General features: G+C 39.2%; 1 protein-coding gene across 1 annotated transcript in view; it reads right to left on the minus strand.

Moving 5' to 3' along the window:
* Nucleotides 1-537: 537 nt before the first annotated feature.
* Nucleotides 538-27564, minus strand: part of LOC6568024 (hemicentin-2) — a 34443-nt gene continuing 7416 nt past the window's right edge. Inside the window, exons 2-7 of the mRNA XM_032740761.2 lie at nucleotides 14893-15140; nucleotides 11494-11564; nucleotides 6387-6547; nucleotides 1549-1757; nucleotides 1016-1121; nucleotides 538-782 (exon numbers count right to left, since the gene is read on the minus strand). Of these exons, the coding sequence (XP_032596652.1) occupies nucleotides 667-782; nucleotides 1016-1121; nucleotides 1549-1757; nucleotides 6387-6547; nucleotides 11494-11564; nucleotides 14893-15140 (911 nt within the window). The 3' untranslated portion in view covers nucleotides 538-666. The remainder of the gene's footprint in view (nucleotides 783-1015; nucleotides 1122-1548; nucleotides 1758-6386; nucleotides 6548-11493; nucleotides 11565-14892; nucleotides 15141-27564) is intronic.

The raw sequence follows: 27564 nt of genomic DNA on the forward strand, positions 1-27564 counted from the left end.
TTCTATCTTACTCTGAATATAATATTTTGCAATGGGAATGCGTTTCTGTGGTCCAACTGAATGTGTTTTTCTTTTCAAATATGATTTCAGCTTTATTTGGAGCTGGAGTCATTGCCTCTGCTTCCATCCAAATAGTCATGCAGTGGTTGTTAAAAATATCGATGCAATTTCGTTTTATGCTGCATAAATATTTACGCTTATGCATTTATGCAAACATACTCATATTTTTCCACATACATTCAAATGGAAAATCAGATAAATATATAAATGCATATTTATGTATATGTATGCTTGCTTATGTCTAAAGTTGTACGACTATATGCTTAGAGCTTGTAGAACAATTTTGTTGCTTTCTTTGCCGTTGAAGCTAGTCAAAAACTTCTGTACCATTGTAAGATTCCTCGTTTTTCTCCACGTATTTTTTTCCTTTTATTTAACTAGTTAGCAAATAAAATAAACTAACTTACAACATGTACTCGATTAATTTTTTTTTGCATTTTATTATTTGTATTTTTTTTCTATTTATGTTTTTTTTTTTGTATATTTATAATTTTGGCTGCATATTTGTATATTACTTAAGCCAATGGCTGCTGTGCTTCAACAGCGTTTCCTCATTTCCTAATATTCCTTAGCTTAAATCATATTCATGACTGCAGCCTCAACTTGTCATGTGCGTTGCTTAACCCCAATGAGTATAACACTGATTAACAATGCCAGAATGCTGAAAGTGTATGCCCGTGTAATAGGCGCTGATGACGTCACCGCCGAGGCCGATGATTCGCCTAAAATGATCACAAAAACTTAAGCTCAATAACAAGGAAATTCATTTTGATAAAACATCGTTCTTATCTATTTTTTTTAATTTAAAAAAAGAATAATAATATTCATATATTTTCATTTTTTTATTGTCAAGTTTATAAAACATATATATAAATTTAATAGTCTTTTACTATTTCCGAAATGTAGTTTTAAGTCTTTAGACGTGTTCTGTCATAAAGTGGTTTTTTGCACTTACCATTTATAATGTTGAGCGTTACCGTCGCACTGGGACTATTTGACGGACTACAAGTGTAATTGCCAGTATCACGCTTCTTGGCCGACTCGATGATTAATGAGCCAATCTGCAAATGTCGGATTTAAAAATGAACATATATATGTTTGCATTTATTAAAGGTATTATTGCAAAGAGTGCTTTCTATTTAACGCATTAACTTAAACTTGAACAGCAGAATAAAATAGCCACGTTTATGACAAGTCTCTGACACGTAAGCTAAATATTTAACGAGTGTGCGAGTCACGTTGCCAAAGGGCATATCCAATTTTCCTTAAAAACTTCTGTGGGGCGTGGCAGGAAATGTCACATCAGTGAGGCAAGTATGAAATAATATTGTAATTTTCTGCTCCAAAGAAGATAGATGAAGCGGGGGAGACAGAGACACAGAGCAAAACGCACAGGACACGGACATGGGCACACAAAACAGCGAACAGCAATTTGAAATCAAGAGTAATTAAATTAAAATCAACAAGGGAACAATTGGTAGGACTCACCGTGCTCTGGCCCTCACCGCTGGCCTCTGGCAAATTCGGATCCAATTGCGTGCGATGGCGACGAGAATCAGCGGCCAGCTGCTCGGCACCGTGATACCACATGATGAATGTTGGCGGCTCCAAGGCGCCACGCACAATGCAGCGCAGGACGACATTGCTGCCAGCTTTGACATAGCGATCCGGTTCGCCAAGTATCTCCGTGCGAGGAACTGTAACGGCAAAGCAAATGCCAAACAGAAATGTTCTAATCACAATGAGGTCATAATTTTGTTGTTGTTGCTGTTGCTGTTGCTGATGTTGATGTTGATGATGATGATGATGATGAGGAGTGAAACTCAATGGAAAATGGGAATCGTGTCTGTGTGAAATTGTGACATTGGCACTAATCTATTGAATTAACAGCAGCCAGTCACGTCGCACACGTAAATCTGCGCACCATGCTCTGCTGGGCGGGCAAATCCACTTTTCAATTTTTCACTTACTGATTCCATCAGTTGGCCAACTCCACCCCACCCCAGACACATTTGCCATCACACCCCAAGCATTACAGGCACGCACATGCATAACAAACTATGCCTCGGCAAGTTGCATGTTACATGTTACAAGTTACAAGTTACAACTTACAAGTTGTGTCAAAATGCGAGTTTGTATGCTATAAAAAATACATAGACGAAGGTTGAAATTGTTGGCACATACATTTACACATCACATCACGGGATGTTGCTGGCCTCTGCAATTCCTTCACCTCTCGCTCTGCTAGACAACGTTGACGGCGACGGTGATGGCGACGGTGACGGCGACGGCGACGGCAACGTGCGCTTTCAAATTCGACAAAAATCACGTATACGACGGGTTTACACTGCTGTTACCCACATACGCACACTGTGCAGAACGTATGTGCTGAGAATTTGCACAAAATGCTTGCTGTCTGCTCGCATGTGTGTACTATGTGTGTGTGTGTGTGTGTGTGTGTGTGTGCAGGCTCTTTCCTTTTTTGGTTTGACACCAAACTGTGTCAGCTTGTCAAAATCGTCGTGTTGTGCATGTTAGTTTTTCCAGTCGCTTGACTGAATATGCACACCACAGCTAAGAGCATATGCAATATTATTAGCCAGCGTCCCTTAACCCCAAATCCCAATTCCCACACCCAGTCCCAGAGTCAGTTCTTCCCTTCCTTTTTTTGCTCTAGTAAATAATTTGTCAAAAATGATATAAAATCTATGGCAATCTCTCTGCAGGAGTTGTTGTGTATACAAACTAAATGACAAAATATTATTTCCAGCAAAAACTGATTGAAATTTGTATAAATATCCAACGGTGAACGGAATCCTTAACAAAAATTCATTAAGATATAAGTTAAATTTGGGTGCATTTGTACTGGTAAGTGACAGTAAGATAAGCGTCAACGAAACCACATGACCACAGAGAACAGAGAGAAAACTTTCAAAAGCCTTAACCACAATTTTAGCTAATTCTCAACTGAATGCAGGGAGGACAAAGGAATATGGGAGCAATGGGCGAATAGTGTGAAAAGAATTACGGCAACTTAAATTAATTGGGTTTATGGCGAAATGCTTTTAGGGAAATTAGTACAGTTTCAAATTTGCAGTCCGCCCCACCGGGTGGCAAAGGCTGCGTCTGCCATGAACATTATTTCGAAATTGTCACTTTTGATGGCGAGATAAAACCGAAAGCGTCAAAACGAAATGCGTTCCCCACAAAAAATCGGATTTGGCTATACAAGATTAGCAGCAAATTAAATAAGCAGACGAACAGAGCCCCACCAAATGCTGTAAATGAATGAGCATAAAAAAAAAGAATGGAAAGAGGAAACTGGAAGCTGGAAGCCAAATGAGATGAGCAGAAAACAAATCTCATAAAACCAAATCTAGTTTGTCGTTCAATGATGCAGAAAAAAATAAATTCATTCATTGCAAATGAATTTGTGTGTGTGTATGTGTGTGTGTGAATGTGGGTGTGGATTGGCGCACAATGGGCGAAAATTCAATTTTCTGTTCCGAATGGTTTTTACCAAAATGTATATAAATAAAACAGATTTGAGACATGTGCGGTGATTAGTCTATATAAAGAATAAACATATTGAGAGCACAATGATTACAAATTCACACTGTGGAGCTCAGTTTGTCACTGTTTGAGTAACAAAGTGATGTTTAAGCCTAATGATTTTTTAAAGCATTACAATGAATGTTACGAACTGGCTGATAAATTCAATTATTCAAACGTTTCCAATAATTTGCCAGTTGTTGCGTTCATTTTAACCATTGTGCGGAGAAAACCATCAAGTTAATGAGCCAAAACCAAAGAAACTGACATTTTAACCAACAACAAAGAAAACAAATTCGAGAGAACACACACGCACGCATTGGCATAACAAATTGACCGAAAACTACGATCCCATTACCCCAACGAGCCAATGGCCAAGAGGGCTCAGAAATCAAGCATCAGGCAGGCAGGCGAGCAACAGCAAACAGAGCCGAGCATAAAATACATTGGCAATTGGTCCACGTTGGGTGCTGGAGCAACATGAACACCACTCGGTCCAGGTCCAGGTCCAGTTCCAGCCACAGAGCAGACTGCGCTAAAGTGGGCACGAGGCAGCGGGAGTGTTAAAGAAGGGAGGCGGCCAGGCGCAAATCGACAACATGCAAAGGGAGTTTTAGTCGTTTGCACAGACAAAACGATGCAATAAATACAAATTACATGGCAGGGCACAAAATCAAAAAAAAAAAAAAAAGGCAAGCCAAAAAAAAAAAAAAAACATGAGAAAGAAAAATCAGAAAATACAGCAAAGGGGCATTGGGAAACTAGGGAACTAGGTGCTGGCGATAATGGTTATGGCAGCGGAGTGAACACCACAGTCAGCAATCCAAATCAGGCTTTCAAGGAGCTACACTAAAAAAAATATATCCTCTACATAATAAAATAGATGTGCACCTTAAATAGCTTTAACCAAAACCAATTTTTCTTGCACTTGGATATGAACATATTTTTATTTATCTCTAAATTTGTCAAAAATTCAAATGCAATGTTCGACAAGACTTTGCTTTTCTCCGAGTGTACAAACTAGACAAAGCCAAGTTCGAAATGGGCCACGAGCTGGCGGCGCAGTGCCAAATGGCTGCAAATAATGGTTGCTGCCTATTTCTGTTCCTGTTCCTGGCCAAGAAATCCGCCAATAGAAAAAGGCTAAAGGCTGCAGGGCTGTTTTCCTTTTCTAGCCTCCCTTGACAGCGCCCAAAATCTATTGTATTCAAGAGTCGATCTCGGCAACGCATAGAAATCCTTTATGCGCTCAACTTGTCGTTAGATTAACGCAAAATGTGGCCGCGCATATATAATTTACTTGTTGGCCCCCTCTTCTGCTGTCTGCTTGTCAAGCTTGTCGAGCATTTGGCACGGGCTTCCCATTCATACGGGATACCTGTTGGCCCCGACATGCCACATAACAGTGGTGTCCCGATGCCTATAAGCATACACACAAGCAAACACACTTGGGCACAAGTGCTTGGCATACAAATTAGCCTAACCGGAAATGCGAAAATCACTTTTGGCAGCGCATTATTATCGAGTCTGCGCTGTTCTAGCCTCCTTTGCTAGCGCCGTATCCGTTTGCTTTTTAGCTTCGATTTTTTCCGTTATCTTGGCCAACATAAAATCAAAAGTGTATCTTGTATGGCATGATAATCAATTGGGTTGTCAAAATGCAAATTACTTTTAGTTTCTGAACTAACACTTGGTATGGATTCGAGAGGCGCATGAGAGACATAATCGTATAAATAATTTTAGTATTTTCGATTGAACAGCTGGAAACTAGTTGAAATAAAGCTTGGATATTTTCAGAAATATTTCAGTACCTAAATTTCTTTCTACGAGCACAATAATTGTCTATAAGAAAACCAGCAAAATTGCAAAATACTTTGTTGTAATCAAATTGCTGTGATTGTATATAATCCTTCCATTTGGAACATTTTAGGTAAGAAAATTGACATTCATTAATTTAATACCAAGTGTGATGGCCCACTTAGTCATTTAATGTCAATTAGCAATACACATTCCTCATTCGGTTCAATTTTATTTTACCTCAAGGCATTTATGGTCATTTGCATTGTGTGTTTTGTGTGCGTGTGTGGGGTCTCTCTCTGTGTGTGTGTGTGTGTGTTCGGAGTGCACACATGAAATTTAATTAACTTTTTTGGCCTGAAGTGTGCGTATTCTTGTGTTTGTGTGTGTGTTGAACGAACCCAAAAAGAGAAGCTCACATAAAAGTTTTCTCGTTAAAAAACTTGGGAGAAATTGCTCAGTGCGGGGTCAAAAATATTTTCAATGGAAATACAGCATCCACCGCAATTTAAATGCAGTTTTGTGAACAATTTCAACTGCAGTCGCCTTATCAAAGATGCAAAGATTCCGGCACATGTAGACAGCACCTGTCTCACTCCTTCGCAATCCAACTCGTTGGACTGTCAAGCTGTGGCACTGGTCAGTCGTGCCTAACGTGGCTCTGAGCAAAGGCCCTCAAGTGCACACCATTCCAAAAACTTTTCAAATGAACATATTCATATTTATATAGAGATGTATATATATATATATATGTGTATATTTGCATATCATGTGTTTATGTATACGTATGCTCGTTGCCTCTTGACCTTTCATATTATGTCCTAATTGCATGCGCCCAATATGCTCTGGCCTGCAGCTGGCCAAGCACTAGTTCTCGGCTCTTGCTCGTGTTCAAGTCTGTGTCCGTGTCTGTGTCCGTATTAGTGTCCGTGTCCGTGTCCATGTCCGTGTCCTTGTCCAAGGACCTTGTGACTTACCAACAACTTGCAGCTGCACGCGCGCGCTGACTTTGGGCTCCGTGGAGACCTGACACTCGTAGGTGCCAGCATCCCGCGCCTGCACATATTTGATTTGCAGTGTCCAGTATTTGTCTGGCTGTTTGAGTGCCAGAAAGCGCTGATCCGCAATGAAGACAGCTCTGTAATAATAAAAGTGTAGAGTAGGTAATTAGGTAGCATATAATTTAATGTGGATAAGTAACTGCATTCTATGCTTTTTGTAACATTAAATTACACTGGTATTATAAATTCTCTATTTTTTTTCAAGCTCATTAAATTGCAGACAGATGAAAAGAAAACAAGCAGGAATGCTGTAGTCGAGTGAGTTTGACTAGGATATATATAGTTAAATATATATTTCCAGTTATTTTGCGGAATTGCCTTTTAAAGAGCTTTGCTCCCTCAAGTGCAGATGTGGAATTTCTCTTTTCTATTTTCTTTTGGCTGGCACACGTACTGAAAGGGAAAACAAAAACCAAGGCAGCATTTGTTTTTATTCACAAGCCAGAAGTGAAACCGCCGAGTTGCGACAGACGCGTGCATTTAAAGGTTTCAGGGTATTATTATTTTATTATTATTATTATTGTGGGGTAAACTGCACCGCGACCTATTTGATTTATTGTGCCCCCTTCTGAGCCTATAGTTCTTCCATCAGCCCCAGCTTCCGCACGAACGAGAGGATCTTTGTTGGGTTGAGGTCTTCTATGTCTCTGCACTCCTTCAAAACATGCACCCCTAGGATGCTGCGTTTTCTTCTAGTTAAGGTGATACATTCTGCTAGGATGTGCATCGAGGATTCCTCCTGTCTTTCACAAAACCTGCACAGATCGCTACTATTAGGTGACTTCTTAGTCTACAGTGTCCCGTCGATAGACCGGTAAGTATACTAAAGCTGTTCTTTCCCATGGTTATAACTTGCTTAAATCGGTCAAGATTATAACCACCCAAGAGACGTCTGACTTGTCGGAGTCCTACTGCCTCTGACCAGCTCCGTTGCCGTCTCTGTTTCTCCTCGTTTCTAAGTTCCAGTCGTATAATGTGACTGACTATGCCACAATACGGTTCTGGTCCTGTTAGGGGCCTTTCTGTCCCCATTCTTGCTTGCTTATCAGCCGCCTCGTTTTCCGCTATGTCCCTGTGGCCCGGGGTTTCAGGGTATACAAATTTCAAATTATTTTAAATATTTTCCAACTTAATCTTGAAAGAGAATAAATGTAGTTACGGTCTTCAAGGAATATAATTAAAGTATTTTCGGCAATCTTATAAGTCAAAGCAATGACTTAGATAGTCAGCGAGTCTACGAGTTTATAGTTACGCCAACACTTAAGCAACTCGAACCGAGTGCCACAATTGCATTGCATGGTGAATGTGCAACACTCGCAAGTGGCAGTGGAACAAACAAACAAACAACAACAGTAATAGCAGCGGCTATAAAAACAGGCCCACTTGCCTACTAAGCTCCACTGCTAATGGCCACTCAAAAGACACTCAACATTATTTAGTTGCGGCATTTAAACATGCGGCAACCTCCCGCTCTAAAATAAGCCCCCAACTCCAAAAAGTCAACGACACTGTTGTGTATGAACTGTTGCAACAACAACAGCAGTCATGCAAATAAGTGGATGCTGAGAGAGGTGTGGTGGGGTTGGTCCACTAAAATAAGTTGCATTTAATGTCATTGTTGTAATATTTTTGTGCGGCGCTCGCCCGGAAACTTCCCTCTGCCATTTGCACAAAGTGCAAAAGTGCTTCCGTCTCCAGTTGAAAGTGCACCAACTGAAACTAAAACGTATATGCCACGCCCCCTATACGCCCGTTGCACACATGCGTTGACATTGCTTATTAGGCGCTCGGCTTCAAGCCCTTGACTTCGCCCGCCTTCTATTTCACTCACTCCCACTCCCACTCCCCGGTCTCCCACTCCCTTGGCTTGTGTCTGGCTCTCCCCGTGCACTAACAAGTTTTGATACTAAGCCCAGATTAGACCCTTGCGTTTTGCACTCGTAAAACTCGACATTTTATGACTTTTGCCATTTCCTTTGCGTGCCCTCCTTTTTGCTTAGTCATGTGGCCGCTCTTCTCATCTTCCCCTCTACCCGGCTGCAACACGACCGTATTTCTTATCCAGATTTTGTAGTTACTTTATAATTTTCATCTTGTTTTGAAGTTTTTCCCTGTTCCGTTGACTTCTTCCCACATTATTTTCCATATTTTTACAACATTCTATTGCCCCCCCTCCACTCGTACTCCTCGGCTGCATTTCTTTTGCGTTTGTCCGATTTTCTTCAGCTTCCTTTTCGGACGTTTTCTTACCCAAGTGTCAGAAAGCGACCCGTAACAACATAAGTTTTCATCTGCAGTTTATGTTGGGGTCTAAAAGGACACAAAAAACAGGACTTCGTAAAAAGTTTCGTCATGAGTTTTTGATTCTAGATGCATAAAATTCTACACCTATAAAAAATTCAACAAATCCTCATAAAATATGTGTTAATAAAACAGTAAAGTTTGTACATACAAATGCTTGAATGTGTTTATTGTGCTGGGTCATAAAAGGTAACACAATACTGATGAAAGCTGCAAGAGTTTAACTTTATGATATTGTTACGATTGTATGATAATTGGAAAGTTCTTGATCGATTTTTTTTGCGGTTTTTTCATAGCTACAATTAATATTAATATGAAAAGCAGTTAAATTGTGGAATATTCAAATATTTTGCAAGAAAATTTTACAATAAGAAAGTATATTTACAAATGGTTAATATTTTTAATTGAAATGTCACCAGTGCAATGAGCACAGCCTAATCTATAAACCAATTGTGTCCCTAACAAGAAGTTTCCATTCAACTGACAAAGATAAATATTTGTTAAATTACCATCAATATTGTACGGTTATTATTACGGAATGCAAATGTGGTGTGTGTGCGTGTGTGTGTGTGTGTGTGTGTGTGTGTGTGAGTGTGTATTAAATGTATTAAGTATTCCCCTGTAATAAATGACATGTTTCCCTGGTGCGAAGATAACAGATAACAAGTAGACATGCTACACCTGACCGTAATTACCCAGTCTCAGCACAAGACACAACAAAACAAATGTCCGCCATTTGTATGTGTGTGTGTGTGTATGTGTATGTGAGTGTGTATACGAGTGTGCGCTGTCTTGTGTGAACTTCTGACCAGAAGTAATCTGTTGTACGGGGGACTACTACAAAGTCTAGTAGGATGCGTCCAACGGGCAAACAAAAGGCGCCAAGCACGTGACATTTATAGGATAGTGTAAACACATCATTTGAGCTATTATACAATACACATTTCAGGACACGGGCCGAGAACTGAGAGTTGAGGATCCTGGCAAATGCAACGTGCAGTGGCTGAAAGTTTTTTTTTTCCAAATCTATTTCCATTATGTGTGACGGCAAGATAGGTATGTGAGACATCTTTGGGAGAGCGGCAGAAGTTGCAGGAGAAATAGCAGTAGTAGAATAAGAAAACTTTCTAGATAAATGTGACATAAGACAGTGGAGCAGGAAAGGACACGCACACAATCGACCGAGAAAGGAAGTGGCTGTGCAGGAAGGCCGCATGGCAAAGGAAGCAATCAGTAAGGACACTATCTCGGCTTAATTTCAATGGTCCTCACTGTTTGCCCAGCTGCAACTCCCCATTGCAGTTATTGCTGTTGCTGTTGCACATAGTCTGTGTGTGTGTGTGTATACGTATGTGAGCGTGGTTGTATGCGTACGTGTGCCCAATCGCATTTCCTTGCTGTAGACAGTCATTCATTCAGGAGCAGCCATTCATCCGTTTGGCAGACAAACAGGCAGCCGCCTTATCTAATGTGAAAGGTTCATTGATTTTACTTTTCTATCAAAGTAATAAGCTGGACATGTTTGCTACCCGCAACTCAACTCACAACATCCCTATACTCTAAAACAGCAGGCGGCCAACTAGCAAGCGGATAGTAAAGAATAAGCTAGAGACGAAGGCACTTGAATGTAAAGTTTTGCTAGATTTCGAAAAAAAATGCAAAGAAATTGCACACACTTGTGTTTCTGGTTCGCATGTCATATAGAATCCAGAGACTGTGTGTGAGATGAAGCGTGGACGGGTTGGCAAAGGACATTGGACACATATTCAAGTGGTGCGCACTTATAGAAAACTGGCTTCATTGAGGGCTCACCTGAAGCAATCGTTGGTTTGTTATTGGACACGCAGATTGAAATTGAAATACACGTTGCCACTTGGCACACTTTATACAATTTACTGCAAATTGTTTTCGTATCAAGAGCATTACTGCAGTTGCAGTAAAGACAAAGGGAAAAAAATATTCTACAATATGACAATTTTTGTGAAAATAAATAGATCTATGTAAATTCCAATGTAAAATGTATCTTGTGACAGTTTTTCTCTCTCGACACATTTGTTCGAATTCAGATTTTCATTTTGCAAAAGGCTCTTAACTGCATCATTTTAAGATTTCTCAAAATATTTCAATTTACACAAGTATTTACAAATATCAGAACTTACATTCGTTCACTTATGTTTCTGTGTATTTTCATCCTAAACATATGTAAAAACATCTGCAATACGGATTTCCTTTGTATGCGTGAGACAATAAACTAAATTCGTTATTTGTCTATCAATGTTATTTTATATCCTTTGCCAAAAGCTTCAGCCAACAACTTGAATAAACACATTATGCTCAAGTAATTAAGCCGGAGTCTGAATTAGAAATGAGCAACAGTTTCATGAGCTCGAGGTTCATTAGAACTCATGTGCTTAAATGGAGATATGAAATAATTCTAATAATTATAAATATTAAATTGAAATAATAAATGCGCAAGCGTGCTGGATTGCAAATGGAATTTTGTACAGCTTCAAGGCCAATGCACACATAAGTAAGTGATTCATCAATGAAGAATATTTTTGGTGTCAATGAGAGCAAATAATAATAGATTCAGGTTGCAGCAAAACCTGAATTCATAGCAATTATTTTGAATTTTAACACTGCATCAGTTATTTGTTATATTGAGCAAAGCTATACAAAATTCCAAGTATTTATTAGCCAATAATAAATATCCATCAATTACCTGTCAACTGTGAGTATGTGGCCATCACGTAGACGAATCCAGGAAACGGATTTGTTGCCAAGCTGCTTTACCTGCAGAGCAAAGGAAGAAAAAAATTATCTTTAATTTGTATATTCACATTAATAGTATATTTGGATATGTGTTTTATATATTTCAAAATTAAAAATGCATAACATTTAAGGAAACATTTCAATTTCAGCATATTATAAAATGATTTCTACGGAAGTTGAAAGAAAATGAATCTGTAGCGATTTAGTATGTATTCTTAATATTCACTATTTATCATTTGTTATCATTTATATCCCTCACTATAATACTGAAACTAAATACGATTGTTTGATGAGCTTTACTTTCAATGTGTGATAGACACAATTAATATATGCACATCATTTCTGTATACTGAATACACTTACAGCAACTCGACAGAAATGCAAATTGTGTGGCGTTTAGCTTATCAATTGTGTGATTGAAAGCGGATTAACATGCTTTCTTAAACTAAATATTAAACAAATTAATGCAATTATTAATTTGAGATACGGTCAAACGTGCAACCTGAAGCAGATAACATTAATTAATATCAACACAAAGGGACAACCTGCGGCAATTACACTGTTGAATGTTTCAAGTTATCAACAAGTAATTGATAAAAGGCCGGGGTGGGTGACTTTGTAATTGGTTCAAACCAAAATTGCCATAGCCCAAAACCGAGAGTAAATTAATGCACCGAAATGTATGCAATGCTTGGCAAACAAAACGCAGTCACAGATACAAACATTGAAATGTAATTAAAAGCAGAAACTAAGCATTTAACTTATCAAACAGACAACCAGACCGACTATCATCCCTACTACTGCTCCCCCTCTCCTCTTCTGATATTATCGAAATGTGTCGCATTTAGTAAATCTAAAATGCACTTGTGACTGCATTTGGGCTTGCTGAATTTACAGGGAAATTGTTTTGTCGATTCAACACTTTGCTATTGATTTTCGACCTAGACACAAATGTCGTCAAATATGTTCGGCCTCAATTTAGTCGTAATGGACTCATTAGGCACGAAGTGAGTGTGCCACATTTAATTATGGTAAAGATTTACCAAATACTGTGTGATTAAATTAATTTCACATTAAACAGCAGTCTCAACTTTCCACAAAATAAATAAACAAAATATAATCTCTGTTAAAAAAATTTAAATATCCTTACATATACGAACTTATACATTTAATCTTAACAAATTCGGTGTCTATGCTTAAACTTCTTAAAAGTAAAAACGGTTGTCTTCAATCAACAATTCCAGATTTTAAAAATCTATTTTCTGACAAAGTAAAACGAGCTTTAATTGCCTGGCTGTTTTCTCCATTCAATGGCATTTTTTCAGCGTGTAGTCTGTGTCTTTGTGTGCCTTTAACAAGGAGGAATTACAATAAGCTGCTGCTTGGAATACTCTGAATAACCCAATTGCAACCTGAACGAAGTCAAAAGGATGCTCTGGACGTCCTTCAGCTGACATCAGTGAGAACAATTTTGAATGGAGCTCTAGACGGTCAGCCAGTTCCCCGTTCGGAGGCAAGAAGTCGCTCAACTGTGCCACTTGATGCGATTGCCGAACAAAGAGGCGTATGCAACGCATGCCACACGACTCCAGCGATGGGCATAAAGTGTAAAGCGAATAAGTGCAAGTATGAGTGGGAATATAGCTACGAGTGGCCGTAATTGACAAACATTCAGATACGAGTTCTCCATTTTTCCTCTCAAACTGTATGCTGTGAGGGGGAACGGAGGGGAACGGGCATGCGCCAGTTGTCTACAGTGTGCTGGCACTTAATTGACCATGACAACGAAGTATTAACATTGTTCCTTTTTTGGGCAACTTACAACACAAGTTGCTTGCGCCATGCATTAAATATATTCCTCAGTTTGAAGTTGAAACAGCTGCCAACTGCCAGCCGCCTGCTGCCTGCTGTCTGCCTCACGATTCATGGGCAAGACCACAATTTGTGTGCGAGCCGCACGAGAATTTGAATTTCATTTTGCCTTTGACCTGGCGGCCAATTACTGGCCGCTGCCTTTGTGTGCTCCACAAAAATTGATGACTTTGTTCGAGATACAAATTGGACTGGGGCGTGATAATTAGCTCTAATGACTCCAGACACTCCAGCCCTGTGTAGATATTGTGTATAAAGACAGATACAGCAAGCATCTCGGCATTTGCATGCAATTAAATTCTATGGTTATCATAATTGTTACTTTAACTAGGCGCTGGTGGGGAGGTTTTCGCTACACAATTTTACATTTCACAGACAGTTGAACAGTAGCCATATTTTGGCGACTACAGTAATGGCTCCTCAATGGGAACCTCTAATTAGTAGAGGTCCCACTATAATTTTATATATTTATTTCAATTATATAATTGTTATTATAGGCCAATTTCGAAGGACCAGCTATGTACATATACACATAAGCAGGAACTTTAGATTATATGCATTAAATGACTTCAAAATTACAGAATTTAAGAACACCAATTTTAATATTTAATCTAATTTTATGGTATTAGTATATTTAGTCTCTAAAATATATTATCTACACATTAACAGATTTCATTAATTAATTCATGCTTATTCAGCATTGTACTTATCATTAATTCTAGAAAAATACTCTTAACTTTAGATTAAATAATAATAATTCGATTCATTGAATTTTTATATCCAATTATAATAACAAAATACAACTTCGAATGAGACTAGTTTTCAATTTAGCTACAATAATTTATTTGGAAATGAATTTGACTTGCTCTGCGTGCTAGCTTAGTTTAAGCGTCTCATGGGATATTATTTCATTTGTTGAATTTGAACAAGGCACGTAATGCCATAAAACTAATTTGTGAAAATTTAATTTCGGCTTTGGGTTTTTGTTGGTGGAGCACAATACAATATTTACAACTTCTAAGCAAACAATTTGCATGTTCGACTGCCTGCCTGCCTTTCGGCCATCGTTGACCTTTAAACACCTGCGCAAACAGTGGCCCTGGTTACACCCCCAGTGTTCCTGCCCCAAACAGTGCCTGGCGGCATGAATTGGTGGCATTTGTTTTTGAGCTTTGTGTTAAATACACGATGCGGTCACACCTTGTGGCTGAGTGCTTCGAGCTGTACGGCAAATATTGACGCAATAAAATTTAATGTGTTTTCTATGACCGAGATGCTTATGCGATAAGCTGGGCAGAGAATGGAGAGGGGGGAAAATATAGGAGTCCCCGATAATTACATATAAAAACATGCACGCAGCAGCGTCAAGCACGCAATCTTACAAAATACAATAATAATAATCAAATAAAATGAAAAACAATAAATTTGAAATACGACAAACAGAAATCGACGAAGAGCTGATCAGAGTACAACTTACCCGACAAGGCAGATACGCGTGGGTGCCAATCTGTGTGGTAACATTCGATGTGGCATAGCCGTCCAGATAGGGCTCAACAAGGACACCAGTGGCCATCAGGGCGCCAACCTCTGGCAGCAAGGACGACACTTGAGCCGCTCCCAGAAAACTAGCAGCCGCCGACGAAGATGTATCCACATTACTCGCATCAAAACTGGCGGCGACGGTGGCTGTTGCGGTGGCAGCTGCTCTTGTCTGTGGATGAGATGCTGAAATTGATTTGAGGCGGAGCGGAAAAGAAAAAACAAGAAAAGTTATTTTCTAGTTAATCGAAATGGCAATTTGAGCTTTGCTTCGACAAAGCTTATGTCACGTACGTGGCACACGTGAGCCACGCCCATTAATAGGTGTGTGATTAACAGCCCAGGACTTGAGGCTGAGATTTCGCATGCCACCAACTTTATTGAAGCTGCACGAAAATTGCCGTTTTGTTGTCTTGTTCTTAGACACTTTTCATATGATATGTGCTTAGGATTATGTTCATATTTATTTCTAAATAAACTTTTAAAATATTTATATCATGTTATCTATTATTTAATTCATATTCACCCATTTACCACTTGCTTAGGATTATGTTCATATTTATTTCTAAATAAACTTTTAAAATATTTATATTATGTTATCTATTATTTATTTGATATTCACCCATTTGCCACTTGAACAAAATTGACTAGAAAATGTTAAAAATTTGAAGACTCTAGCTCTATAGCATCAAAGATTCGCGTGATCATACATGTTCCTTATAGCTCCTTATATCTTCCTCATAGATGTTTGCCTTTGCGTGTTCCATACTTTTGCACGAAGTCATTATACCCATTTTATCAATTTTTAATGGTTTTAGGGTATAAAGAGCTAAATCTCCAGCATGGACTGTATTTGTTGGCACAACTGATGAATGAATTTATGCTGCGTTTTGTTTGACATTCAAAATTGACAAGCTGTATGAAGTGCCGCCAGTGGCAGTGGAAAGTTAAACAACCACAACGTCATCAGCAGCAGTAACAACAACAGCAACAACAACAACAACAACATTAATTGAAAATGTGGCAAATATGCGCTCAATGCTTATGCACGCAAAGCCCGCAGAATGCCAGCTAGCAAAACCGCCAAGTGAGTTGAACAGATATGAGGACTTGCCACACCTTCACACACACACACACACACATACACAAGAGGACACACATATATGGCAGCTGCATGTGACGATGGATGGCGTGCTTGTGTCTGGTTTGGCGTCGACTGTCAGATTTTGGTTTCGAATTAATCAACACCTTTTAAGTGGTTTGTATGCGTCGACAACATATACCAGCCACCATGCTACTCACCGCCATTCCCTTCAAACCCCACCGATTGTGATTTTCGCGTTGAAAAGTTTTTTTTTTTTTTTCTTAATGAATGGCGTTCATTAAAATTGATTGTTGTTTGCGGCGTCACCGCAGACGATGATTTGGCAATACGCACTCAACCACTCAGGGGGCGACGCCCCAGTGGTGCGGAAGTGGTTGGGCATCTGCTGAAACGCCAATTAACTAGCAATTTCTCCGAATCAAATGCTTCGCAGCTAAAACTCAATTCAACCACCACCCACCAAGTTCCCAGTCCCCGAATTGCCATTGATTTTCTCGCGTTTTCACTTGATTTTTGCCTGATGAGTGCACAGATCCCTCTTGATGGTAGAAAATTAATGTTTGGATAATATTACGCTGTCCCCAGTGAGGCAATTGAACTTCGAATCTTGATGCACTTGAACAGCCTGTCACTGACACTTTCAGTTATTCGCTTGTTTATGAAAGCAAAATCGTGTGGCTATACATATGTATACCAACTGTTGTAGGAATTGATTGTTTGCAATTGGCAAATGTTTGCCGTGACCCCAATGCGCAGCGAGTCTGAAGCACACGTTTTAAAGAAAACTCATTCGAAAACGAAAAACAAATATTTGATCAATCCAACTTATTCCGCCAATTTTTTAATTTAAAAAAATATACAAATATTTGATTTTATTTGTCTTAAATTAAGGTACTTTATTGGTTAAATTTTCCAATCAATTGTTCTTATTTATTTATATTTGCTTAACATTTGTTAAAAATTATGTTTTTTTTTTTTGTTGTTTTTCCACATTTTTCATAGCTTTTAGTTCCCAAGAAATTATTCCAATTATTTTTTAGATGTCACTTCAAACAAATGACAAATACAGTAAAAAAAAAAAAGGAAAATTTGATCGAAAAATGTTATGCAAAACAACCCCAAACATTTATCGATAAAAAAAGACCTGAGCAATTTGCTAAAGCTCCTAAAAGACAAGCGCTTTTGCCCGCGGCAAAATGATTTGATCCGAAATTGTGTCCCAATTAAAAGGGCGAATGATTTCGAGTTTGACAACTCGTACGTCAATTTAATTGCTGCGACCTTTTTTTTGATGGGCACCGGTGACGGTTAGCGTCACTCAAGTTGCGAGCGGCTGGCATGGCGGCGCCGGCAGATAGGGGATACATACGTATAGGCGTATGTGTGTTGGCAGTACGCTTGGCAGGGAGCCGATATGGGATGCAGTATAGGAGGATGAGGGTCCCCTGTCTCCACCAGAAATCAGCAATCATTTCATCTTTGCCCATTTTGTGTCCTTCTGCCTTTGGCAGTGACTCTTTTCCATTTCCCTGTCAGTGAGTGTATGTCTGCGTGTGCGTATGCGAGTGTGTGTGTGTGTGTTCGTCTGCATATCTGTGTAAGTCCTACAGCCACAGATTATATGAAGCAGTGCTGGCGTAGTTTGTGAAAGTGTGTGTGCATCGAATGCCTGTGCGATATCTGATATCAATGCTTCGTTCTGTCGCCTTTTGCCTCGCTGCCAGATACACACATGAGTGCTTTGAATGACATTCGCACACACATACACACACACACACACACGCACACATACACAGCCGGCGGCATCACACATATGCACAGACACACAAACACACATGCACTGCAATCGACACGCCAAAATTGAAGGCGTGTTGAAAGGATCAAAGCCGTTTAATTGTCAGTGACGGGAGTTGAAGACTCTTGCCATTGAATAGGTATAGGGATTGAAGGCGGCATTGGTGTAGCTGTTGGGGCGTGGCATCGATGCGGGCTGTCGGTTTTTGGTTGAGCGACAGGAGCAGTGTGTGATTTGTCAAAGCATGCCATGATTTTGTCCTGCCTCTGAGGCAGCTCTCGTACTCAAACAATTTTCCAAGGCTTTGTTTAGCTTTCTCCTGGAAATGAGCCGCTGGCGAAAAATAGAACACAACGGTAGCAGTTACCACGGTAATTGTGAGTTGTCAGATTTGGGAATACAAAAAAGAAATGCTAATTTGGAGATGATTTAAATAGAAATAGACGAAGCTGATCAAGATAATAGGGATGTAAAAATCACATATGCACATATGTTAAGCAAAAAAAAAACACAGACAAAAAGTCTGTTTGGATACTCAAATTTTAAATGCTTTCCGATTAAAAATCGTGTGACCTTTCAAATGTATGACAAAATGGCAGCGCTTACTCATAATATACAATTTCTATGCAAGAAAGCACATAAAATTCGAGAGCAATCTCAATTCTCTGACGGGTTGAAGGTAAGGTGTAGTTTGAAATACAATTTATATAATGGGACTATACTTTTGTGTAATTGTTTTTGTTGATCAGCTTACGAATTGAAGATGTGCAGCCCTTGTTGTGGAACCTGTTGCGGACCGTGTTGTTCACCCTGCTGCCAACCGTGTTGCCAACCTTGTTGCGGACCCTGTTGCGGACCCTGTTGCGGACCCTGTTGCGCACCCCGTTGCGGACCCTGCTGCGGACCCTGCTGTGGACCCTGCTGTGACCCGTGCTGTGGTCCATGTTCTGGAGGCGGCGGTAGCTCTTGCTGTTGCAGTCCATGCTGCTTCAGTTGCTGTTCCTGTAAATGTGGACCGTGTTGTGGGCCATGTTGCAGCGTCAGCTGCAGTCCGTGCTGTGGACCATGTTGCGGGCCCTGTTGCGGTCCTTGCTGTGGACCCTGCTGCAGTCAGGGCTGCAATTCTTGTTGCGGCTCCAAATTATAAAGGTCTTATCAAATAGACACCCAACCATTGACGATGTGGCATGCACAAATTATCACCATAAATTCTATATAACCCGTTAGAGAATTGACCCAAAAAACAAAAAACAAATAAAATAAAATCATACCGCATTAAATAATAAGCAAACCCAGTGTTGTAAATGAAATGGTAAAATCTGCTAGTTTAAAATGCAAACGTTCGCGAATGCCGCACAAGAATGGATAGAGAAAGTGTAAGAGTGGAAGGATGCTTAAGCTAGTTCTACTTAATTACCTTTTTTACTTGTCTTCCTCAACTTGTTAAATTTTCCTGCTAAAGGTTTCCTTTGGCTAACTCCACTTTGGCTTCACTCACACAGAGTGGAGTGAAATAAATACAATTTCTTTACTTTCAGCTCTTGTTCGCACACATATTGCCTTGTTTACAAGGGGGAACTGCTTCTGGCAGGATATTAATGAAGTAAAAAGATGATACGATTTGATGTTATGTTTTGGCTCAGGTAAAAGTTGGTCATTTAAAAGTTATGTGCATTAGTACACGTAACTTTTGTGTACGGAAAATTAATTAAAATATCAATTTCAGCAACATGACAGGATGGCTAGTACACGATAACAAACAAACGTACAAGACACACACACATACACACACACACAAAGAGCACCGAAAATATTCAAAAGTTTAAGGGGCTACGCACAAAAGTCGACGATGACAACTACAAGAATCCTTGAGATACACATACTCCAATTTTGTATTCCGCATACAGCTGCTGCTGCTGCTGCTGCCTCTACAGCTGTTGCAACAACTTTGCATACTCTAATTAAACATTCTACATTGCAGATGTACACAAACACAGACACACACACTCGCACATTAATACACACATAGGCAGATAGAGGGAAAAGTTTAAATAAATGCTTGTTAGATGTCGCCCAATTGCCCGCAGTCTTTTGCGGCACAAACTAAATAACTAAGTTCGACATTCTGCGGCAGTTACTTAACAAATTTCACTTGAAATGCCCAAAAGCATTTTCCTAACAATTCCACACAATTTGTACAGATATAAATATAGCTGCAGAAACATCTATAGATACAGCTGCATATACAGCTATAGATACATTTAAACTGTGCGCTGTAGGTCTAGTCACTGGGAACTTAATTAGGGTTAATTAATGTTAGGAAAACACACACATAACGGCAAGGAGACAGAGAGATACGAGGCGAGTATATGAGAGCAAGTGGGTTAGATATATTGGCTAACGACAAATTGGCATACAATTTATATTCTGTTGCAGCAGCTGAGACTGCCAAACCGGAAATGAGTTTTCAAAAGGCCGGAAGGCAGCAATTATGCGACCTGCTTTGTGTACAATGCTCTCGCTAGCCTCTCCTCTCTCTCTCTCACTCTCGCTCTGGCTCCCTGGGAATCGAAATTTCACTGCCATAGAATATATTGCATTAGGCTGGTCTACGAAATTGGCGTTGCGTATACGCAACCTATAACAGTTTTGGACATAGAGCAGCCTAAGTCTACAAGCTGTTTGCATATCATCATCGCACCAATCCTTCAGAAAAATAAGTATTCCTGTTTGTGTGCTCTGTGTATGCTAACGCCCTTTAACATGGAAAATCCAATTTTGACGCCTGGTTGTCGCTTCTCCTACAACTCCCGCAAGCATTGGCTCCGTTCCTTTCCTTTTCGCATCAGAGCCAAGCTGTGGCCTTGAGGCGTCAATCTTAGTGTTAGCTCGTTACGAATGGCAGGCACTGTAGCTCACTCATACCCTTTAGATGTTGTTTGCTTTCTATTCTACCTATGCTGCAGCACGGGAAAAATTTGTCCAAGGACCTAGGACGAAAACTTGTCTATAATGAAAGCAAATTGATAGAGTGCAGAACTGAATATTGGATGTGTACACGAAACATTGTTTATACGAAGCCAAACCGCCTGAAGCGCACTACTCTTCTAGATTGCGACCCTTATTAAATCGTTCAATATTTGTATAAAGGTCATAAAGTGTCGCATTGGCTTGGACATTACATATATGGCTTGCTGCTAAATATAGAAATATAGAAAACAGAAATGTTACATAATTGGGAGCCAGAGGTAGCCGTAAATCTTTAATAAATGTATACATGTTTATCGTATAGTTTGTATTTTTAATAGTGGCAGATTTTAATTATGCTTGAAATAAAAGTGTTGACCACTGTTTGGGTTTATAATACAAAACATTTGCATTTGACGCATTGCGACCATTATAATGCATAAATAAATATTTGCGCTTAAATGAAAAAACCGCAAGGATATGCATACTATGTGTGTGATGTTGAAAATATAATACAAAATAAAATAAAAAAACAAAAACAAACATGTATTACAATTGCTGACAGCCATTAGATCATGCTTAATAAACCCTAATAGTATGCGGTCTACTCTTCTGCACCTCGCTTGTCGCTTTATGCCATCAGAAATTGCAGTTTGGATTCGCGCACGCATAATGAATGCATTTGACGGGCTTTGTTCAACATTTATTTATTATTCCATTTATTTCATTTATTTATTAATTATACACCATATTATGTGCTTATCATTTGCAAACTAAAAACATATATAGGCTTATATCCCTACTTTTTTTACCGAGCGTGTTCTGTTCAAATTTTAGGTTTGACATTTTCAGTTGCAAGCGGCTTCCAGGATAATATTGGGTGATTAATCAAACACTGTAATCAATTTGATTTTGTTATTAGTGTTATACCGGATGAGTTATTTATTATCTGTTAGAAATATATTGAATATAAAATTTAATTCCTTGGCTAGATACTAATTCTTTAAATGGAATCAAATATTTAGCCAAAATACATTTCTTCACATTTTCATTCGATAAATGTATTGTAATCTAAGAAGGCTTATGTTATTTCATTCTTAAATCGTTCTGCCATTCAATTGCCTCAAAAATTGCGTTTCTTAATTTCTTTGGTTAATATTAATTAACATTTTTGATCAGCTCAGTTTCATTTCTGGCGTATATTAGGAGAGCTAATATATTAAAACAAACATTTTATACCTTATAGGTTTTTCATTAAGTACTTGAACATTTTCCATTTGTTTTTGGGTTATGCTAACAAGCTTATATTATATAATTTCAGCATATTTGGAGAATTTATAGAAATTTGTTTGATCAAATCATATATGTAATTAGTTAATTAAAAGTTTTTTTTTTGTCGTTGTTGTGCTCTGTTGTTGCATAATGTATGAGGCGAAAATGTTAACTTTGTGGCATTACCACAAAATATGCTGCAAATGAGTGTAGCGCCTGAACATTAGCTATCAATTTGTAAGAGCAAAACTAATTTTTGCGTAGTACTCATTGGATATTAACAAACTGCGAAATCCGCAAAATGCATTCGATAATGGATGGGATAATTTGCATTTCACATGCTTCGATATTGTTTTTGTTGCTGCAAATGTGCCGTTGGGCTTGACTGAGTTCATATGTAATTTCATAATGGGCATTGAAGCCTGTGCTCCAGTTACAGACATAATAGCAATTCCATACAATCCCATCTCTGCGTCGCTTCAATGACACAGCGAGTACGTGTAAATCCTCACCTGTGGCTACTTCATCCATCATTAGTTGAACACAAAAAGGATTTTATGATGCGGTAATGGTGACATAAAAGCACGCACCTCGAACCACACCATGTAAGTGGAATGTGGGGTTGGATGTATATTTTTTATGTTTTATGCCTTTTGAGCAAACAAGTTGGTGTATTTTTGAGCTAAGCTCCAGGACGCATACACAACTGACATAAACTGTCGCCCGATGCCTTTTCACACACGTTTTAACTAAGCCACAACTTCCGCAACGTGTCATTCAAGCCACTCGTATAGTGAAACTCCCCGTCATAAACTGCATAGAGTTGAACAACTACCTTGGCCGACCCGCACGTAGGCCTCCCCTTCAGATTCCACTGCTTATTATACCCTGCACTTGGAAATTTAGCGAATAGGTTGTAATATTGTTGTTGTGTGGTAAAAGGAGGCGACTCTTTGATGACAATTACAATTCCGATCATCTTCCCCAACAAATATTTGGATTTATTCAGTTTTGGTTGCTATAGAGTATCTTTTGGTCAGGTATTCGCACATCAATTTCTTGTTTTATGAGCATGTGGATAGGTATTCACACGTAGTCACTTGCCTTTGGCCGTAACTCAGCACTACGTTGCATAAGTTAGCTTTCTCCGCTTAATACAGTTTTACGGGCACTGCACAGCATCCTGACCATGCCCCATATCAGCTCAGCTCAGCCCAGCTCAGCTCCAGCCTCAGCTACGCTGTCACGACAACATCGCCGGATGCTCAGCAAATACTTTAAAACGTATAAAAATTCCAACACGTCGTAAACTCGGTGCTTTTAACAGTTCACAACGTACTTTACACCTCCCCCCTTCGCCTATCAGATAGCACACCCAAGTCAGCAATCAACACACACGCACAGCACAACAGAACACACACACACACTCAAAAGCGGAGCAGCTAGCTTTTGTTGCAAGTCATGGAATATCAAGTGAAGTTGTTGTTGCATGTTCTGCGTTGTATGTTGTATGTTATATGATTGTTGTTGTTGTTGTAGCTGGTAGCTCGTCTCGTCTCGTCTCGAAACGTTTCATCTTGCCACGTCACGGACACCTCGTCTGTTCCGCTGCAGTTAACCTGCAAAGTAGCGCAATTTGTTGATAGCAGGTAAAATTTCATTTGCGAGCAGTTTATATTTTTTAATGCCACCTAATGATGGAGTTGCAGCACACAGCACACAGCACAGCACACACATCTGTATTCATATGTTACGGGTTCTAAACACGCGCGCGCGATAAAAAATATGTAATTGCAAAAATAAACTCAATTGTTTTTTTTTCGTGTGTTTCAATTATGAGCACTACATATTTTCAACAGCATGTCTGCATAACTATCCAGCAAATAACTCTAAAATAATCGCCATACGTGTTTATAGCCGATACTCTGCATTCCAGGGGGCGAATGGAGAAGCTTGCAACTGACAAGATAACTCCGACATTTTGTAAAAAATGTAAAGAATAATAAGTAAAACTACATTTTTTTTTATCAGCGAAACTCTCAATAAAAATAATACAATTTAAAGATGTTAAATATTTGAATCTAATTAATTATAGTTTTTTTTTTTTAGAGAATACCAAGCATAGACAAAGTTTAATCAATTGAGTGCCAACTTTATTTTAAAAGAGAATTTTTTTCTCTCTGCCACTAGAAACATACAACGGCAGATTACAAAGTTTTCTTTTTAATTTATAACTGTGTTCGTTAAGGGAGCAGAAGCGAGAGTCCACATTAATATCACTTTACCTCAATCTGTCCAATTTACCAATAAAGCTTCTGAAATCTGAAAACTAAAAGCGCTTTAAGCTGCAATGGCAAAGTAAATGCCAGGTTTCAGCTTCATATTGTGTTAGTGTATGTGTTTTTATATATGTATACGAGTATATGTGTGTGTGTGTTTGGCAACAAAACTGCCTCTTAACTTTTACATAAAAACAACGCAGCCGGCAGCAGTTAGTACAGACGAGAGTCAGCATCCAGTAAAGGATGCAACTTTCAGCTGCTAAACGAAAATATAAAACACTTAACTCGACTGCAGGCAACAACTATGCTGAAGCTGCTGTTCAAGCTGATTCTGATGGTGGCGGTGACTCACTCAAACTGTTTAACGGGACGTGCCAAAGATGGTGCAAACCAAACCAAACCAAAGGACACATACAAAACTCTACACACAATTTGCCGCAAACTCTGTCTGGCTACAGCAGTCTACAGCAGCAACAATTTGAAGTCACAGAGCGATGTCACTCCGAGAGGGAACAGTGCTTAGGGGCTGAAACAGGGGACAGATGCGCAAGCAAACAAACAAGCACAAGAATCGGACAGCAATCCACCCAAAGTCAGAGTAACACACCCGCCGCACTGGCTGCAAATCTGGCTGCAAATTTGGGTCAATTTCCGGCAGCAGACAACAGAGAGCAGTTGAACACTAGTCCATCTGGGTTGCCGATAACAAACATTGGCAATAGGCTACGTAAATGAAGCACAAAAATACGAACGATTAAACAAATATCCAGAGTGGCTAATTAAAAGAGCAGAAGGCAAAATAATTCGAAATGAATTTCTTATCTTTTTAGGGGAAAATAACCTTAGATTATCCACTGAGGCATATCAAATTAAGTTCAATATCTATTTAAAATACTTTAAAATCTTGATGATTTCTTATATATGTTTAAAATTCAATGTGAAATGTCTCAGAATCAAATCCTTTGGGATCTGCATTGCTTATATTATGAAAAATATGAAATAAAACCAAACTTTTTAAGTCAAACCGTGTACTTCTCAACTGCACAAAAATACGAATATTAAACTAATCATTTCAATATTTTGTAAAGCCAAGCAAATGAATCACACCCATCGTGGACACGTTACTTTGGCTGCTGTTTTCGATAAAAATAACGATTTACAGTGGGCCAACTGAAAGGAACTGTGGGGGCATTGCCAGACTTTAATAAATAACAGGCAAAGTTTAAATTGCCGTTAGCATAAATTATGAGCAGTTAGAGCGCTTGGCATTCAGTCAAAGTCGACGCCAGTTTGGCTGGCTGTGCGATTGCTGAAAAACTTGCCAAAATCGGGGAAGAAGAGAAAATACGTAAAAAAAAAATCTAGTGAAGAGGAGAGAAGTAAACCAGCTTTGAAATTTGGGCTGCGTTGTTGGCCAACTCGGCGAGATTTCAATTTGCCTGCTCGCTGTTTATGGGGCAGAGGAAACGTCGACCGACTCATAAAGCATTTCCTGCACTTATGAATCGGCTGCAGTAGCACAGCAGTTGTCGGTTTTTGCTGTTACTTTGTTGAAGTTCTTGGATATTTGTTAGTTTTATTTAGAGTCTTGCGGAGGGTATTCTAATTTTAACATGTAGCTTTGTACGTCTGTTTCTAAGCAAGCTCATCCTTTAGAATGAAGGCTTTCTTGAAAAACAATCCAGATTTTCTGAGAGTACTGCTAGATCATATGGCTTTCAGAGGAACAATCGGCGTTTATAATTGAAGTTGCATTTCAGCAGTTTGCCGACTCCGGTCGGCAAGGGTATGTAATCTTCGGCGTGCCTAAACTAGTAGTTTCTTCTTGTTTTCTTTTATATTTGCATTTCCCTAGATCCTTAGAAAATGGAACACTGGCTGGATGGCTGCTTTCTGTAGCTTTGGGCTTGTATAATGCACCACGGGTTACCATTACATTTACCTAGCGATACCTATGGCAACGAACCCAATCCCCTCCAGTCCATATCCGCCCTTTTTATAGCACACTTGCTGGTGTGTTTCGTCTGCCATTCAGACCGCAAGTATTTCACATTGTTTGCCGTCGAAGGAAATAAAAGGAAAACCAACCGCACACGGTCCGTGTTTATTTGTTTGGTCCTTAAGACAAAGAAAGAGAAAGAGAGCGAGAGAGAGAGACAGAGAGAGAGAGAGACAGCGAGAGAGAGAGAGCGGAGGAGAGCAGCGTATGGTAACTGAATGAGTGCCATTATTCTGGTATGCAGCCGGGCAGGAGGTCTCTGAGCGCCTCCAGCATTTTTGCTAGCATTCCAAGCGACATACACAATTCGCATTTCAAATATGTTCGCTGCTTTGAGCTTAATGTCTGCTTAAATTGTTTGACTTAATTGCGGAAATGTCATAAATTCAGGATTGTTCAATTTACATATACATCAAATATACTTATATTTATTACATTGTTTTCACATTGCCGAAACTCGAATATATAATAATTCATAAGGAGTCACTTTCATAATGATATTCTTTTAAATTTGTGCAGATAATTCGTCAGCAAATCATGATATGAATACTATGTGTCCTCAATCAAGTCTAATATTCTTTATAAATATTTATTTGCATAAGCGGTTCAACACCCACTAGTCAAATCAAATCAAACGCTGTTTTTTTCATTTTGGCATCGATTAATTTTCTCTTTGCCATTTTTGCGTAGCGTTTAAATAAGCTGTGAAACGGGTTCAAACAAACTGCTTTCAACAGCTGTCATTGACTTTTTAAAATAAAACTAATTTTGTTTTAAATCTAGTAGTTTGTGTTAGCTTATCTTTATCAAAGCTCCCACCTTTGCCTCCTTTGGTTGTCATTTGCATTTAAAATTTCAACGAGTTTTATTTTTATGCGCCGAAAATGCAGTAAAAATGCATTTTTTGCCAATGTTTCAGAGTGTGGCAAGTGTGCAAGCCGAAATTGCTAACAAAATTCACTATAGCATTTTGCAGAGAGACGACAAAAAGAGAAGCCCGGGAAACAGCGGACCAAACGAGCACGGGTCCGTCCTACTGAACAGTGGAGTCCAACCTCTATATGCAAATTACGCGCATTGCACAGCCATGAATTGTCACCCATTTTCCGGCTGAGATGCTTCGACACGCGTGCAGGCCGCACTCACCGCTTTCCTGTGGTGCTGACTGCTGCCTTTTTGGGTGGCACACA

The sequence above is a fragment of the Drosophila grimshawi genome, unplaced genomic scaffold, assembly GCF_018153295.1.
Source record: "Drosophila grimshawi isolate 15287-2541.00 unplaced genomic scaffold, ASM1815329v1 contig_311, whole genome shotgun sequence".
Lineage (NCBI taxonomy): Eukaryota > Metazoa > Arthropoda > Insecta > Diptera > Drosophilidae > Drosophila > Drosophila grimshawi.